The sequence below is a fragment of the Taudactylus pleione genome, unplaced genomic scaffold (genome assembly GCF_031769625.1).
Source record: "Taudactylus pleione unplaced genomic scaffold, aTauple2 ptg000536l, whole genome shotgun sequence".
In the NCBI taxonomy this organism is placed as follows: domain Eukaryota; kingdom Metazoa; phylum Chordata; class Amphibia; order Anura; family Myobatrachidae; genus Taudactylus; species Taudactylus pleione.
Window position 1 is genome coordinate 3,223,455 of NW_028284938.1, and position 20,028 is coordinate 3,243,482.

The 20,028-nt window shown below is 38.0% G+C and overlaps 1 protein-coding gene across 3 annotated transcripts in view; it reads right to left on the reverse strand.

Annotated features, from left to right (window-relative positions):
* Positions 1–20,028, reverse strand: part of PFKL (phosphofructokinase, liver type) — a 238,173-nt gene that overhangs the window by 8,591 nt on the left and 209,554 nt on the right. For 2 of the 3 annotated variants that reach the window (XM_088451029.1, XM_088451031.1), the window contains one exon: positions 11,082–11,187. In XM_088451029.1, coding sequence (XP_088307155.1) covers positions 11,082–11,187 — 106 coding nt within the window. Of the gene's footprint in view, positions 1–833; positions 884–11,081; positions 11,188–20,028 lie in introns of all 3 variants that reach the window. The other variant, XM_088451030.1, reaches the window with a different exon arrangement.

Here is a 20,028-nt window from a genome sequence, read left to right on the forward strand (position 1 = left end):
CACACGGTGAGATTTGTCAGATGAACGATTTGAACTATTTTACCAACGATTTGAACGATTTTTGACTGCATTAAAATGAATGGAAATCGTCCAAGTCTGACTGCAAACACATCAGATGTCAGATATCGTTATCTGACCATCGGGAACGCGCATCGTTCAAATCGTTCATCTGACAGATATGTCAGATTTTCCTTCAGATGTGAACGACTGAACGATTTTTTAACTCGTTATTGTTCAGATCTGAAGGAAAAATCTGACCGTGTGTATGCACCATTAGTGGTGGGGTAGCAAGGCCATAGAGGGAGGGAGGTGGCTGAGAGTGGAGGAACAGGAAAGGCGGGGGAAAGAAGCAGAGGGTTGGAAAGCAGACTGATGAGAGAAAAAAGGGGGAACGGCAAGTGCAGGAGAAAAGAGGTAGAGGATAGGGATGGATAAAGTAGAGGATTATGTGGACACTGAATATGGGGGTGTTTGAAGTAAGAGTGTTCATGTTGTGGACAAGGTAATAAGTGAGATGAAAATGGGAGTGGAGGCTGTGTGATATAGACAGTGTGGATAAAAGTTGTTACATGTTCAAAAATACAGGTAAAAGAACAGCGCTGCTAATGTATGAGCGCAGCTGAAAAGTGAAATATAAAGAGAGGTATGTGAGTAGTGGGTGAAGGAATTGGTTATTAAAAAAATGATTAAAATGGATAGAAGTGATAAGGCAACACAAACAAGATTTTCTGTAGTATGAAGGCAAACATTACAATGTACAGAGCTGATCCAGTCAGAAGTGTTTTGAACAACAAAGATCAATCAACAAGAGCAGCACACAGATAGGGGAGTACCTGCAATGTCCAAGCAGTGAGTGCAGTAAGGAGATTCCTGGATACAGCAGCTGTTGGTGAATTCGGTATATTACATAAATATGTTGCTGGATAGCAACCACACCTACTGCACCAACAGCAGCTACGCTCTTGGGCACCATGTTGACCTCCATGGCTCTAATGAACTTCAAACATATAGTCACAAGAAAAAGATTTTCACAACCTTTGGCGCTGCCTCATATAGCAGCAGAAAAAAGATCACGATATAAGTCACCAACTTACAGATATAATCATAAACATATAGAAAATGATCTTACAAGTCCGCGCTAATGAGATTTTTCCAGATAACGAACCTTTTTCACAGACTCCAAACGTATTTAAATCAGTCCATATGAAAAAGAACATAGAAAAAAAGAACTCTTTTGTCATAAAGTTCTTGCCATAAATATTGTACACCTTCAGTGCTGAAAACGGATGGAGAGGTGAAGACAGTCCCGATCCACAGTGGAAGTAGATTGCATTCTTTATGGACGTTTTGACTATTCTCCTACATCCACACTGTGATCACAATAAATGGTGCTTACATTTAAGCTTACATGAAAAAAGTATAATGCAAACACGTAGCGGTTTCTTTGGGAGTCTCCTTTAACAATCACAAATCTGCAGATTCCTCATATGAATAGGATCCATGGTACCCCAAAAATAAAGGGACCAAACAGTCACCACGGATAGCTAATACTCCAAAGTTTATTACAAATACATAAAAACATAGTAAACATACCCTATGTGCATCAAACAATCCTACAGCGTAAAGATGGATCCCGGGAATAACGCTAGATAGGTAGGTAGATCGCACAGGGTAGGAAAATACACAGACACTAGGACGCGTTTTGACGCTCTGCGGCGTCTTTATCAACTTAAATGTCTGTATGAATAAAAAATATGAACCCTAAATAAGGTGCAACACATATAAAATACAGGTTGAGTCTCCCATATCCAAATATTCCGAAATACGGAATTATTTTGGCATGACTGAGATAATGAAACCTTTGATTTTTGATGGTTCAATGTACACAAACTATGTCTAAGGCACACATTATTAAAAATATTGTATAAAATGACCTCCAGGCTGTGTGTATAAGGTGTATATGAAACATAAATGAATTTCATTTCTGTACACAAACTTTGCTGGAGCCACAAAATTATTGAAAATATTGTATAAAATTACCTGCAGGCTGTGTGTATAAGGTGTATATAACACATAAATGCATTCTATGTGTATTTTTGGGTCCCATTCCCAAGATATTTCATTATGATATGAAAATATTCCAAAATACGGAATATTCCGTTATCCAAAATACCCCTGGTCCCAAGCATTTTGGATATCGGAGACTCAACCTGTAAAATAATAATACAGGACAATGTGGTATTACTTACCAAACCGTGCAGCATGTGTTATCATACGGCCGCCATCTTGTTTGGAATGACTACATGTCCCATAAATCACTACTGGTATTTAAACCCTACGTTAAAAATCCAAATATTTCATTGGACATAACAGTCACGTGTCTACACGTAGGTCCCAACGAGAACATCACAGTGCGTCACGCACAACAACATAACGTGAATCACGTGGTATCGCAAGCGCCATCCAGAAGGCAATGACAACACGAACCACGTGGTATCGCGGGCGCCATTTTGATGAAAAAAACTATAAAGTATAGGTATTTACTTGATTGGATGAAACCAGCCTCACTAACTCCCGCGTGTGTTTGTTATCAACCCGGGCAGGAGACCTATAATGTCACATAATCACTCTCGCAAGATGAAAAATAAAAAATGTAAATAAATTTACAGTTGCTTAATAACCAAAAAAGGATATACCAACAGTATTATACTCTGTTCGATGTCCAGATATTAGATTGGACATCATAGTCATCTATGGGTCTAACTAAAAATACCATTCCACAAAGTACCACTTATAACAATAACGTGGTAGGACAAACGTCATCCAGATAGTAAAAAACGACACATCCCAATAACATGACGTGAACCGCGTGATATAACAGGCGCCATTTTGATCCTAAAACTACATATCCCATGAATCATAGATAACTGGGTTATATACAATTAATCTCAGAATTGTCTATCTAACTCCACATATGTATATTATAACCCCGGGCAGGAGAAATGTAGCATCCCTTGATCACTCTATGTGATCTTATAAATAATTCAAAAGCTTAAAGAAGGTTTTAATAAACTTGCAGTTGCTTAGCAACCCAAGAAGGGGAAATTAACCATAGCATTATAGTCGGTTTCCATCTTGTACATAACACATAAATAAAATCAAATAAAAAACATACTTAATAAAAACATGTTGAATGAAAAGACATACTTTATAAAAACCACTTAATTTCAAAATCGGAGTTTAATCCTTTAGGTTTAAGGGTCTGAAGTTCATATATACAGCGCATCTCTGTTTTGGCGTGTCTGATATCCCTATCTTTAACACGCCAATTATCCCTAACACAGACAATGCCACAACAATGTTTCAAACCCTTAATGGAACTATCGTGTTTTTCTTTAAAATGCATAGAGAACAGATGATTCTCATGACCTCTTGTGATATTGTACACATGTTTCGCCCATCTTATTTTCAACTGACGTTTGGTCTTTCCAATATATGTTAAATCACATTGACAGGTCAACGCATATACCACATAGTTGGTATGACAGGTAATGAAATCTCTAATGGGAAAACAATGTGCATTGATGGATACTTCAGTTACCTTAGATTGAGAGATTTTGCATGCCTTGCACATTTTGCAATCTCCACACGTATATGTATTCCTAGGTAATAGGCGTCTTTAGTTAAGAGGTAGTGCACTAGACACCAATCTGTGTTTGATGTTAGGAGCTTTTCTATATATTATTTTAGATTTTACTGGCAATATCTCTTTCAAAATATCATCTTTCAATAGGATTCCCCAATGTTTCTTGAATATACCTTCAATATGCTTATATTTGTTAGTAAATTGTGTGCTGAAGGACACCATATATTTATTATTACGGTTTTTATTTCTATTGTCTTCCAACAAAGACTTCCTGTCTACCTTTTGTACTTCCTCCATATCGCATTTTAATTTAGAAGGACTATATCCTTTTTTGATAAAATTCCCAATAATTTCTTTAGCCTGAACTTCATATGTGGAGTTATTCGAACAATTACGTCTGAGTCTCAACAGTTGTCCCTTTGGTACATTCTCCAACCAACGGGGAAGATGATTACTTTTTCTGTCAATATACGTACTACAATCCATAGGTTTCCTAAAGTTGCTAGTCTCAATCTGACCATTAATCACACAAATTTGTAAATCCAAAAAATTCACAGTGTTCTTACTAATGGAAAAGGTAAGGACTATGTTAAACAAGTTCTTATTAAGATATATACAAAACTCCTTCAGCTCTTCCTCATCTCCATCCCAAATAAATAAGATGTCGTCAATATAACGCCACCACTGCAACAGGTTTGCGCCCCAGCCATGTCCAGACCACACATGAGACTCCTCCCATTCGGACATAAAAAGGTTGGCATAGCTGGGCGCAAACCTGGTGCCCATAGCTGTACCCACAAGTTGTTTATAAAAAACTCCATTAAAATTAAAATAATTATTATTAAGTATAAAATTAATACCATCAAGAATGAATCTATTGGTAGTTTCATCCAAATTTTCTCGTTCTAAAACTGTTTGGATAGCCTCTATTCCTTGGGAATGGGCAATGATGGTGTATAATGATGATACATCTGCAGTAACAAGGGAATAATTTTCCTTCCACTCTATTTCATTAAGTTTATTTAAAACATCTTCAGTATCTTTCAGATGTAATCTTCCTTTTATGACAAAAGGTTGGAGATAATGATCAATATATGCTGAAAGATTGGAAGTAATGGAATTGGTCCCTGCTACTATAGGCCTGCCCGGCGGATCTTGAGAGCTCTTATGTATCTTAGGCAGCAGATACAGCACAGGAACAGAAAAATTCTCATTAATTAAATACTCAGATGTTTCCTTATTAATGGTACCTAAATCCTTATATGATTGAATTAAAGATTGATAATTATTAAAAATATATGTGGGGGGATCACTTTTCAATTTGGAATATGTCACTCCATCATTTAGTTGTCGTATACCTTCTTTAATATATAAATCTTTATCCATTACGATGATTCCCCCACTTATCCGCGGGTTTGACAATAATAGTTTTATTGTCTTGCAAGAATTTTAAAGCTTCTTTCTCTTTCTGATTTAAATTATTTTTACATTTAAGACCTTTTGATTTCATATTTTCAATATCATCTATTACACTTTTATAAAATGCTTCAACGAAACATCCACGGATATGAGTCGGGTTGAAAGTAGATTTTTTCTTAAAAATATTGACAACATTAACATCTTCAGATTCCGAATTCTTTTTAAAGAATCTTTTTAAGGATAGTTTGCGAATAAATTTTTGTAAATCTACATATATATCAAAATAATTTACATCATTAGAAGGTGAAAATTTCAAACCCTTCTGTAAAACTTTTTCCTCAATCTCATTAAGAACATATTTACTAAGGTTAAAGACTTTAACGCCCTCCTCAATACATTTAATTCCAGATTCATCAATCTCCATACCTGGAGTGGTGTCAATATTTTTGACTTTTTTCATACACTTCTTTTTTCCTGCTCTAAGACCTCTTTTTCTTTTCTTTTTGGCCTTAGGAGTATTATTTAAAATTTTTAATGATATTTCCTCTGAAACCTGTTCCGCTCTAAAAAATCATCATCCTTGTCAAAAGATCCTGTATTGTGCAAGATATCAAACCTATTACGGGTCTTTAGAAGAGGTTCATATCTATTATATGACACAGCTCCTTCTGAGGGTCTATATGGAATTTTTTTATTCATATTCTTCCTATATGAGTATTTTCTAGTCCTCTTCTGAGACCACTGATTAAATCTGGGTCCACCCTGTATTGGCGGATATCCAGATTCTGGTAAATGAAACACTTCGGATCCATTTTTTCTATGTGGGATTATATAAGGCTGTTTCTTAAATTTGGTGTTCAAACGTTCAGATAAAGGGTTAGAATTATAATTCTTTTTAGATAGATGGGTTGATTTGTTTGGATTCTCAATGTCTTCTAAGGGGGTGTCTTGATTCAAAATAAACAATTTATCCCTACTGAATTTACGTTTTTTCTTTGCTGTAAATTCATTCTCAACTTTTCTTTATTTTTAGAATGGTACGTGTTTCTAAAATCTTATAATCTGGTGTATCTACAAGAGGACTCATCAATAATTCATACTCTGCAATTTGTTCTTCTAGTTGTTTTAATTCATTCTTCCTCTCTTGTACAATAAGATCAATAAGTGAAAAAGTGCAGTTTTTAATAATAAGGTCCCATTTCTTTTTAAACGATTCTGAGGCATTATTAAAAGATGATTGTTTATCTATCTGTAATCCCTTAGGGATAATTTGTGCTGCGATATATTGCTCTAAAGTCACAATCTCCCACCAGATCTTATTTTCTTTAAGAAGAACATGTTCTAATTTATTCATGAGACCATCTAAAGTTTCATCATCAGAAGTAATAGGGTAAATGATATCTGATGTGAATATCTCTTAAATTAAGTGGTTTTTATAAAGTATGTCTTTTCATTCAACATGTTTTTATTAAGTATGTTTTTTATTTGATTTTATTTATTATGTGTTATGTACAAGATGGAAACCGGCTATAATGCTATGGTTAATTTCCCCTTCTTGGGTTGCTAAGCAACTGCAAGTTTTTTAAAACCTTCTTTAAGCTTTTGAATCATTTATAAGATCACATAGAGTTTGCTACATGTCTCCTGCCCGGGGTTATAATATACATATGTGGAGTTAGATAGACAGTTCTGAGATTAATTGTATATAACCCAGTTATCATCTATGATTCATGGGATATGTAGTTTTAGGATCAAAATTGCGCCTGTTATATCATGCGGTTCACGTCATGTTATTGGGATGTGTAGTTTTTTACTATCTTGATGACGTTTGTCCTACCACGTTATTGTTATAAGTGGTACTTTGTGGAATGGTATTTTTAGTTAGACCCATAGATGACTGTTATGTCCAATCTAATATCTGGACATCGAACAGAGTTTAATACTGTTGGTATATCCTTTTTTGGTTATTAAGCAACTGTAAATTTTTTTACATTTTTTATTTTTCATCTTGCGAGAGTGATTATGTGACATTATAGGTCTCCTGCCCGGGTTGATAACAAACACACGCGGGAGTTAGTGAGGCTGGTTTCATCCAATCAAGTAAATACCTATACTTTATAGTTTTTTTCATCAAAATGGTGCCCGCGATACGTGGTTCGCGTTGTGTCATTGCCTTCTGGATGGCGCTTGCGATACCACGTGATTCACGTTATGTTGTTGTGCGTGACGCACTGTGATGATGTTCTCGTTGGGACCTACGTGTAGACACGTGACTGTTATGTCCAATGAAATATTTGGATTTTTAACATAGGGTTTAAATACCAGTAGTGATTTATGGGACATGTAGTCATTCCAAACAAGATGGTGGCCGTATGATAACACATGCTGCACGGTTTGGTAAGTAATACCACATTGTCCTGTATTATTATTTTATTTTATATGTGTTGCACCTTATTTAGGGTTCATATTTTTTATTCATACAGACATTTAAGTTGATAAAGACGTCGCAGAGCGTCGAAACGCGTCCTAGTGTCTGTGTATTTTCCTACCCTGTGCAATCTACCTACATATCTAGCGTTATTCCCAGGATCCATCTTTACGCTGTAGGATTGTTTGATGCACATAGGGTATGTTTACCATGTTTTTATGTATTTGTAATAAACTTTGGAGTATTAGCTATCCGTGGTGACTGTTTGGTCCCTTTATTTTTGGGGTACCGTGGATCCTATTCATATGAGGAATCTGCAGATTTGTGATTGTTAAAGGAGACTCCCAAAGAAACCGCTACGTGTTTGCATTATACCTTATTCATGTAAGCTTACATGTAAGCACCATTTATTGTGATCACAGTGTGGATGTATTCTTTATGGACGTTTTGACTATTCTCCTACAATCTACTTCCACTGTGGATCGGGACTGTCTTCACCTCTCCATCCGTTTTCAGCACTGAAGGTGTACAATATTTATGGCAAGAACTTTATGACAAAAGAGTTCTTTTTTCTATGTTCTTTTTCACATGGACTGATTTAAATACGTTTGGAGTCTGTGAAAAAGGTTCGTTATCTGGAAAAATCTCATTAGCGCGGACTTGTAAGATCATTTTCTTTATGTTTATGAGCTTCAAACATAGCAAAAACCTAATCCTGGTCAAACTACACCACCATGCCAAATGTACATACAAAACTCTGGCCGTTCATAAAGGACAGACAGACACACACACTTTCTTGCTTATTAGATATAGAGCCTAACCAAATAAATAAATATATATATCTTCCTTATTATGGGGTGCCATCATTTTAAACAGATTAGGCATGTCACCATTTTTTCAAAGATTGATTTAACTACTTGCCTCCTCCTGCCCCATGCCTACGCTCTGCAGCAAGATGAGGGAGCAGGGCTATGCCACATGGGGCGAGGGTCATCTTTTGGCACTGATGTGGGGATGGGCTATGCCCCACTAAAACTTTTGGCCAGGGGGTGAAAGATATATGTAAAAATTAGAAATTTATGTACAGTGACACATGGGGAAAGGGGCTATTTCTAATGGGGGGGCGTGAGGGGATTTTAAAATGGGGGCCTATGGACACAGGTGGGTGCAAATTAACCCCTAGGTATGTTTTATTATGTATGTTTGTTTTAAAAAAAAAAAAAAATAATCTAAATATAATTTTAAAAGTGGATCATGCAGTTTGGATCAATAATACATGCAGGAGGCGTGATGTCTCCTGCTGCATTAACCATAGTAGTGCTGTCACAGCTACTACCATGGATCGCAGTTGCAGGCTATGACATGCCCCCGAAACGGTTGCAACACACCTGCATTTCAGTCTCCAAACCCACGTTACCGCTCACAAACGGTCCCTGATTGTCAATCCCTTTACGAATAAATCCTCTCTGTGATCGCCATCACAAGACTGCCACAGCACATGCGCAGTAGAAAAATTATCAGCAATTTGTGGAAATGTCATTTCATCCATCTCTCTATCAGGAACTCAGTCTAGTACAAAATGTATTATTTTGTATGAGTTAGGAATAGACCAGGAGAAACTATGCTTAGCACCTGTGAAAAGAACAATCGCAATGTGATACAGTAATTTTTTGTTAATTCACACACGTCTGTTTTTCAATAAAAGATGCAATTGTCACTTTCCTTTTATGGTAAGAAATAAGTGTACTGGCATGTTCTCATTTCCCTTTGACATTATATATTTGGTTTCTGCTAAAACATACTCTGCCTTCTATGTAGAACACCATGTACTATTCTGCATCACTCTAGAAATTTTGGCACAAAAATATGCCAATTGCATGAAAAACTACAGTACCAGTGAGAGGAGCCATGACATTGCTCTCCAGAACTATTTACAGTGAGGTGCATAAATATTGGGACATTGACAGAATTTTCATATTTTGGCCTATATTCACCACCACAATGGCTTTGAAATGAAACAAACAAGATGTGCTTTAACTGCAGACTTTCAGATTTAATTTGAGGGTAATTACATCCAAATCAGGTGAACGGTGTAGGAATTACAATGGTTTCTATATGTGTCTCCCACTTTTTAAGGGGCCAAAACTAATGGGACTATCAACTCAAAAGCTATTTCATGGACAGGTGTAGGCTATTCCCTCGTTATTTCATTATCAATTAAGCAGGTAAAAGGTCTGGAGTTGATTCTAGGTGTGACATTTGCATTTGGAATCAGTTGCTGTCGACTCTCAAAATGAGATCCAAAGAGCTGTCACTATCAGTGAAGCAAGCCATCATTAGGCTGAAAAATCAAAACAAACCCATCAGAGAGATAGCAAAAACATTAGGTGTGGCCAAATCAACTGTTTGGAACATTCTTAAAAAGAAAGAACGCACCAGAGAGCTCAGCAACACCAAAAGACCCAGAAGACCACGGAAAACAACTGTGGTGGATGACAGAAGAATTATTTCCCTGGTGAATAAAAACCCCTTCACAACAGTTTGCCAAATCAAGAACACTCTCCAGGAGGTAGGTGTATATGTGTCAAAGTCAACAATCAAGAGAAGACTTCACAAAAATGAATATAGAGGGTTCACCACAAGATGTAAACCAGTTTAGAGTTTGCCAAACAGCATCTAAAAAAGCCATTACAGTTCTGGAACAACATCCTATGGACAGATGAGACAAAGATCAACTTGTACCAGAGTGATGGGAAGAGAAGAGTATGGAGAAGGAAAGGAACTGCTCATGATCCAAAACATACCACCTCATCAGTGAAGTATGGTGGTGGTAGTGTCATGGCGTGGGCATGTATGGCTGCCAATGGAACTGGTTCCCTTGTATTTATTGATGATGTGACTGCTGACAAGCAGCAGAATGAATTCTGAAGTGTTTCGGGCAATATTATATGCTCATATTCAGTCAAATGCTTCAGAACTCATTGGACGGCGCTTCACAGTGCAGATGGACAATGACCCGAAGCATACTGCAAAAGCAACCAAAGAAGCAATGCAATGCAATGGCCAAGTCAATCCCCTGACCTGAATCCGATTGAGTATGCATTTCACTTAATGAAGACAAAACTGAAGGGAAAATGCCCCAAGAACAAGCAGGAACTGAAGACATTTACAGTAGAGGCCTGGCAGAGCATCACCAGGGATGAAACCCTTCGTCTGGTGATGTCTATGCGTTCCAGACTTCAGGCTGTAGTTGCCTGCAAAGGATTTGCAACAAAGTATTAAAAAGTGAAAGTTAAATTTAGGATTGTTTAGTTTGTCCCATTACTTTTGGCCCCTTAAAAAGTGGGAGGCACATATACAAACCGTTGTAATTCCTACACCGTTCACCTGATTTGGATGTAATTACCCTCAAATGAAATCTGAAAGTCTGCAGTTAAAGCACATCTTGTTTGTTTCATTTCAAAGCCATTGTGGTGGAGAATAGAGGCCAAAATATGAAAATTCTGTCAATGTCCATATATTTATGCACCTGACTGTATATAGATTACTGCACACAGTCTGCTCTTCTATGAATTGTTTTATACTTACTCAAAGTCCGTAACTTTTTTCAATTCACAAACAGATGTAAACGCCACAACTTTCTTCTTAAGACCAATTACGCAGGCCGTATCTGCAGAATTAGCAAACACACGACCTTGACAGAAAAAAAAAAATAAAAAAGGAAAAAATATTAAAATATAGCAATAATTTTTAGGGGTGAGTTGTGGTCTTACTGACCCCAATTTCTAAAGCCTTGTTTCAAAACATTTTTCAATTCCTAAGGTGCATACACACACAACAATTTTTGAACGATTATTGTTAACGATATCGTTTATCATTCAATCGTAGAAAAAATTGTTCGCTTTCTCAGTTAAAACGATTAACGATTATCGTTCATGTGCCAACTCAACGATTTTCATTAAGGAAATAAGCAAAAATCGTTTGTAGTTCAAAAAAATCGTTCATTACACATTAAAAAATTTGACAGAAAATCGTTGGTAACAAAATCATTGTGTGTGTGTATGCAGTACAAGATTTAACATAGGTACATAAATTCTGTTAAACTCTTTATTATAATGTGTAGATGGGGAAAAAACTTCCTGTTCATGGAAAAACGCTGATCTTCGAGAAAGGTTGTTGTTATAACTTAGGACTGATAGACCAACCTCTCTTAGCTCCTAATATTTTTTCCAAGAATGTTCCAGAAAATTGTTAATTTTTTAATTATGTAAATAATAGTTACTTAAAACTGATTTAATAGAGTTCCATTAACAAATATGCATATTTAGCTTTTATTGAGATTTTTTGATAATATAAAAAATAAGTTTTAAAAGAAAATGGTTAATACAGTTAAAGATAGATGTTACAGTGCGTATATATTATATATATTTATTATCAAAGGCACCTTTCAAGGAGGCGGATATATATTAGGCAGCTAATGAAAACTTTATTCCTAAAGCTGATGTGTTAGAAGCCAGAAAAAACAAGCATAAGGATCTGAGCCACTTTGACTTTGGGTTAAAGTATTTTCAAAATGGCAGATCTTGTGGGGTGTTCCCAGTATGCAAAGTACCTTACCAAAAGTGGTCCTATGAAGGACAACCATTGAAAAAGGTCATGGTTGCCCAAGGCTCATTTATGTGAATGGGGAGCAAAGGCTAGCCCATCTGGTGCTATCCCACAGAACAGCTACTGTAGCACAAACTGCTAAAAAAGTTAATGATGGCTATGAGAGAAAGGTGTCAGAGCACAGTGTATCACAGCTTGCTGCATATGGGGCTCCACAGCCACAGACCAGTTGGGGTGCCCACGCTGACTCCTGTCCACTGCCGGAAGCGCCTACAATGGGCACAGGAGCTTCAGAACTGGACCATAGAGCAATAGAAGAAAGTGGCCTGGTCTGATGAATCACGTTTCTTTTCCATTATGTGGATAGATGCGTGCCTGTGCATCAATTACCTGGGGAAAAGATGGCACCAGGATGCACTACGGGAAGAAGGCAAGCAGGTGGAGGCAATGTGATGCTCTGGGCAATGTCCTGCTGGGAAACCTTTAGGTAGGAGGGCCCTGATTCAGAGCGAGCGCTCTGGTCAGAGTGTCCAGCTCTGAATCAGGCCCTATGTATTATATGAATAATGGAGTACTAGGTTTACTGATCAAATTACAATTACATAATGTCCAAGCAGTGAGTGCAGTAAGGAGTTTCCTGGATACAGCAGCTGTTGGTGAATTCGGTATATTACATAAATATGTTGCTGGATAGCAACCACACCTACTGCACCAACAGCAGCTACCCTTGGGCACCATGTTGACCTCCATGGCTCTAATGAACCTCAAACATAGCAAAAACCTAATCCTGGTCAAACTACACCACCATGCCAAATGTACATACAAAACTCTGGCCTCCCTCCGTCGTGTGCATGCACATTAGGGCACCATCGACCCGCTTGCGAGCGCTCAGGTCTGAATTAGGCCCATAGTTTGCACTGTCCTAATTTATTTTACATTTCTTAAAGTAAATTCCAAGAGCCAGTTGTGGATTGATAAGTCACATAATGTAGTTTTGTTCCCTTTATGAAATTCTTTTGACTGCTGACCAGCTTGTTTATCTGTAACTGTGGACATTTGTATGTAAAAATGGAACATGCAGCAGCCTCACACAGATTTATCTATGGCTGTTACAAGGTGATGAAGCATATAACAGTATTACAGATGTGTCCACCTACATCTATCTTTCTGCACTACAAGTCGTGTTACACAAAGTGTGAGTGCCGTGTGACTCAGTTCGTGCTGAGCATCTTTTCACCTTTAAATGCGTCTTATTCGCACAACGGTGCGAATAGGACACACAATCAGCTTCTGCTGATTAAAATGATATGCGGCAGCAGGAGCTGCTTGTGCGTCCTATTCACACCTCTGTGCGAAAAAGACGCATTTGAAGGTAAAAAGTCGCACAAAATGACACTTGGCACTACAGAGTCACACCACGGCATGGCGCGACTAGAAGGGCTGTTTAACGTGCAAGGAGGCTAGATGTATGTGGACACATCTGTATGTTAATATCAATGTGTATTCTCAGTGATCAGATGCATCCTATAGCATTGCAGCAGCAGTTGTCATTTTAGTACAGCTGTAACGTAGTCAATATTCCATTATAAGCCTACATATCCTTCTTTATTTAACTCTGGCTTATAATCAACTTAAAAATTGAAGATAGATATTTAACTTCATAAAAGTGGCTTCTTTAACAATACTGTATAGACCAACTTTATATATAGAGCACAGGTTCTCAAACTCGGTCCTCAGGACCCCGAACAGTGCATGTTTTCCGGGGCTCCTCATAGAAACACAATTAAAATTATTGTCTCCATCTGTGGATCTTTTAAAATGTGTCAGTGAGTAATGAGTACACCTGTGCTCCTGCTGAGTGATCTGGAAAACGCGACCTGTGTGGGGTCCTAAGGACAGAGGACCTCATTCAGAGACGGTCGCAAGAAGTGATCGCTCTCTCTGAATGAGGGCGGGCACTTTTTATTTTTTTGGTGCGGCCTCCTGGTCGCAAGCTAATCTGTGGGTTTCTCTCTCGCTGTCTCGACCCGGTTGCGAGCACAACCGGGTCTGAATGACCCCCAGAGTTTGAGAACCACTGATATAGAGTATAGTGGAGGGATGACAAACAGTTGTGGACTATTGCCATGGCAGTAACAATATTGTACAATGCGATCCTCTCACTGTGATTAATGTATAGTTATATTCAGATTGTACATCAATATATTGTACAGAGCTTAAATAAAAAATGTTTATGAAAACCATCAAAAGGGTAGCACATTTTTTTTTTTTTAAACAATTTTTATTGATAGGTTTGCAAGTAATATAAATAGTACACATCTGGGTTGTATACAATTATACAATATAGAATGGTCAACAGTTATAAAACACTTGAACATCACAAATATATCAAATCATGTCATCATCAGAGTCAATATATTTGACAATATCTTAGAAGATTCCAAAATGAACATACAGTCCAGCCCTCAAAACAATCTGAAATTCAAAAGGGAGGAGTGCTATTACTAAGAACCTCTAGGTTATACCAAGAAGTGAGTTGAAAACATTTCCTCAAATTTTCTTTCATTACTGGGGATAGATTGTGTATGTATGGAAGCCATGTGTCAAAGAACATTTTGACCTGCTTTTCTTTATGCAATGATGCCTCAGACCAGTCCATTAAAAATAAAAAGGAAATTCTAGGGTGTAATAGTGTTATAGATATAGGATCTGATGAGATCCATTGAGATAAAATTGTCTTTTTAGTGGCTGCTGCCAATTTTGCAAGTAATACATGATTACCTTTGGAGGGGCCATGGACAGTATCCTGGGAATGAATATCCCAAAAAGCCCAAGTTTTAGTGACTACAAACTTAATCTTAAGTGTATTATTGATATAACTGTGAAGATTCATCCACAATGCTTGCACCTGAGGGCAGGCCGATAGACAGTGTATAATATTAGCCTCTGGGGTTCCACACTTATAGCAGTTGGAACTGGAAGCCTCACCAATGAGGAACTTCAATTTTGGTGTAAAATATGCCCTATGTAGGATTTTCTGATGCATTTCAGTATATGAAATTGAGATTAATTGTTTATTTAGTTTGACATAAGAAGCTAATATGGTTTTCAATGAAAGCTCAGGGAAGTCAATTTTCCATTTTAATAATCCCACATTACCGGAATCTATATTAAGTCGCGAACGAGAGTTCGCATATATCTATGAGGTAGAATAGAAGTTCTCTGGTCTACGGCGCACCATGTTATCCAATCCGCATTCCATGTCCCTCTCACCTAACCCATGCAATACTGATTGTACATAACTTAAGGCGTGTAAAAATGGAAATAAAGGGATTGTAATAGATGGGTGTAGGTCTTGTAATTGAGAACGCATTAGTGGATTCATAGTATCTGCATTTAAAAATTGATAAACATATTTAAGGCCCTTATCATGCCATATCTTAAATATCAGAGATGTTCTATGAGGATAAAAGGCTGGATTGCCCCAGAGAGGTAAAAATAAAGATGCATATCTAGATATTTTCAGTTTAGAACGGACCAATCTCCATGCCATACAAGTAGTATAAAGTAATAAATTATCTTTAACTTCTGTTGGTAGAGATTGTGGAGGTGTATGTAAAAGAGAGATTAGATTCCAATCTGGAATAAAAGCTTGTTCCATAGATCTTATGGTATAATTGTTAGCCCCCCCTATCCAGTCAATGGCGATTCTATAATTGGCCGCTAAGGCATAGGATTGGAGACATGGCAAATTGACACCACCTAAATCAGTCGTCTGTTGCAATTTGAATAGTGATATTCTGGGGTGTTTATCTGCCCAGATAAATTTTGTTAGGGCTTTGTTTAGCAGTTTCAGGTCGTTCTTTGATGGTATAAGAGGAAGCATTTGGAGAACATAGAGTAGCCTCGGGAAACTAATCATTTTATATAGATGACACCTACCAATATAGGACAAAGGAAGATATCTCCATTTCGTAAAATCTGAAAAAATCTTTTGTAATAATGGTGTGTAATTTGCAACATATAGGTGGGAGGGATGCGTAGTAATCTTGATTCCAAGATAAGTAATGCAATCAGCAGCCCATCTGAAAGGAAAAGAATCCCCCCAACCAAGTTTTGCTTCAGGAAAAAATGCCAGTGCTTCAGTTTTAGTGTAGTTGATCTTAAACCCAGTTACTGATTCAAAGGTATGAAATAAAGAAACCAGGAAAGGCATAGCCACTTTTGGGTTTGCAAAGTATAGCAGGAGATCGTCAGCAAATGCTGAAAATTTTATTTCTATCTGACCAAATTTAATACCTTGCCATCTGGTCTCTTTAATGAAATGTCGAAGGAGGGGATCAAGGGCCAAATTAAATAAAAGCGGGGACAATGGGCAGCCTTGCCTTGTGCCACGAGATAAATAGATAGAACGTGTATTTAAGGAGTTAATAGTCAAAAAGGCAGTTGAATTTTGGTATAGACTGTTAAAGACATGTATGAAAGCAGGGCCAAAGTTTTGGTAATTAAATATTCTAATAAGATGAGACCAAGACACTCTATCAAATGCTTTGTCCGCATCACAGCTAATCACTATGTTTCCCCTTTCTTTCAGCTGGTGTGTTTTGATCATGGTAGCCAACAATGTGCGGATGTTATGAACAGAGTGACGGGTTTTTATAAAACCTGTTTGTGCCGGGTGAAGTATTTTGGACAAAATAGGTTGGAGACGTATAGCTAATATTTTTGTGAAAATTTTGAAATCTTGATTTAATAAGGAGATGGGTCTATAAGATGACACCTGAGTAGGATCTTTGTTTAGTTTTGGCAGCATTATAATTCAAGCTGTTAAAACCTGGAGGGGCTGAATTACCTGCAAGGATGGAATTATATAGTGTTGAAAGATGTGGTGCAATGTGTGAGGAGAGAATTTTATAGTAGGCTGCTGAGAATCCATCTGGACCTGGTGTTTTGCCTGTTGGCAATGATTTAATTACTGATTCTATTTCTAATCTGTTATAGGAGATAAGATAGCCTCTCTATCGTCATTATTGAGTTTATGAAGACCCGCTTGTCTCAAAAATTCAATTCCCTGTGTAGATTCATCAGGGGGTGCTTGGTACAAAGAGTCAAAAAAGGTAAGAAAGGTGTCATTAATCATTTCTGGATTAGTGCTAAGTGACCCAGCAGAAGTTCTTATAGAGGAAATATGTTTGCGGTTAGTAGAGGACCTTATTAGATTTGCCAACAATTTCCCTGGTCGATTACCCCATCGGAAGTATCTGTTTTTCTGATAAGTCAGATTCCTTTGGGCTTGCTCCGTATAGAGAGTATCATATAAGGCCTTAGCTTCCCTGTATGATTGTCTATTTACCTCAGAAGGATCATTCAATAAATCAGAGTAGGTAGACGTTACAGTAGCACTAGCTTGTTGGAATCTTTGTTGTAATTTTTTCTTTTTAAAAGATACATAAGCTAATAAATGTCCTCTTAAAACTGGTTTGGATGCCTGCCAGAGAAGATTAATATTCTGATTATGAGCAACATTATCTGTTAAATAATTTTGAAAATGATGAACTAGTTGTTGTTGAAAGTCTTCCAAAGAGGCCAAATAGTCTGGGAACCGCCAATTAAAAGAGGAGAAACATGGAACCTCCAACTTAATAGTAAACTATGTGGGTGCATGGTCTGAATTTAATATGTCAGCTAAGGCAGCATTTTCAACCCTATGACATAAGGTCCCTGGTATCAACCAATAATCAAGCCGAGAGAAAGAGTTATGTGGGTGCGAAAAAAAAGAATATTCTCTATAATCTGGATTTAAATATCTCCATGGATCAATTAGTTGAAAAGACTCTATAAGCAATGATAAAGTAGATGGCATTCCACGTCTACCTCCAGTCTGTCTAGGCCCCCCCGAAACATCCAATGAGGAATCAAATGCTACATTAAAGTCACCTCCTAAAATCAAGGAACCTTCTAGCCAGCCTTGTAAAGCTGCATAAATGTCTGAGAAAAAGGAAGCATTTGGACCCGGAGGGGCGTATATACATGCAAAGGTGAAAATCTCGTTTTCAATATTCACCTTCAAAAATAGAAACCTCCCCTCCGAGTCCATCCACTCCTCTAATATATTATAATTCATGGAATTACCAAACAAAATAAGTACACCCCGTGTTTTCGTAGTGAAGGACGCACTTTTGTATTCTTGTATCCAATTATCCCTCAAAGTATTAGGGTCATCTGATTTCCAGTTCGTTTCTTGTAAAAAAAACCACGTCTGGACGAAATTTCTTAAGATGACATAGTATCTTTTCCTTTTAACAGGTGAGTTTAACCCCTCTACATTCCAAGATAAGAGTATAATGGATCTTTTGGTTAGGACATTAGGATTGTCAGTTAGTGGCATAGTAGACATCAACCAACCCCCATTTTGGGAAACATGAAAAAAGAAACTTCTCTATCTGGTTCCCTTACCCTGTCCCAGCGAGCAGAGAAGGGGGCAGTCACGGGGAATCCCTGACAATGACCGATAACATGAACAGTCAAAGCAAACCCAGTGTGGACATAGGGCCTGATTCAGACCCACTCGCAAGCGGCTGTCCGCTCGCAAGTGGGTCGATGTTGTGCACTGCGCATGCGCACGACGGCGGGAGCTCCGTCGTGCGCATGCGCCAGACGCGACGAGCGAAGGACTTTCCTTCGCTCATTGTGTCTGATCAAAGGGGGCGTGCTGTCGATGTTGATTGACAGCACGCCCCCTTTGGTGGGCGTGCCTCCCTGACGGGGGCGTTCCCAAGGGAACGCCTACCGTCAGAAGCAGGCCCACTGACATCACTAGTGATGTCAGTGGGAGCGATTTTGGCTCTGATAGAGCCAAAATCACTCCGGGCCTTGCGGTTGAAAAACTCAACCGCAGGCTCCGGCTCGCAGTGGCGATGGTCGCGATGGTCAAGACCATCGGGGCCATCAAACTGCATGCTCGTATAGGCTGTGGGTGGTGACCCACAGCTATATGAGCGTCCAGGAGGACGCTCCATAATTATGGAGGGCGGCCCTCATTCAGAGCGTGCGCTCTGCTCAGAGCGTACGGCTCTGAATGAGGGCCATAGATAGCACAAATATGCGTAGAAAACAACCTATCAAAATTTTTACATATTTGAAAAACCCAGTTTGGTAGCCCCTGAGGGCATCCCAACTTAAACCAGTAATCAAAAAGATTAGAAAAGCACAACCCTAAAGGTCGGAATACATATAAATGAAAAACATACATATTCAGCAAAAATACGTAACAAAGATATACCACAACTAAATGTAGCAGTAATAGTGACATAATATATAAAAATAACATATGAAAAAAGGCAATAAAGAAATGTGAAACAGACAATATAATAATGTAATACTTATCAACTCTCCCAATGGTCAGTCATTATCATCCAGGGTAGAATGAGGAGAGACAGATCCCAGTGACTGAAGAAAATTCTGTGCTGACTTTGGGGAGTCGAAGTAATGTGGCTTTCCAGCGTGAAAGATTCGCAATTTAGCTGGATACAAGAGCGCAAAACGGACGCCTTTAGTAAACAGTTCCTTGCAAACCATGGAAAATTCTCTTCTTTTTGTGGAAACCTGGAAAGAAAAATCTTGAAACAATAGCAATTTGAATTCGTCGTAGTAAACGCCTGTAGATTTGCGGTAAGCCTCCAATATTTTAACTTTGTCAAGATAGTTCAGAAGCTTGAAAATGACAGGTCACGGACGTTTTTGAGTATTCTGACGGTCCGGACCAATACGATGCGCCAGTTCCACCAAGATGGGTGAGGAGGTAGATATACCCAGTGTTTCAGGAAGCCATGTAGATACTAGGTGGAGAAGATCCTTTGGTTTCACTGATTCAGGGAGACCTATAAGACGTAAATTGTTTCTTCTGTTACGGTTTTCCATATCTTCA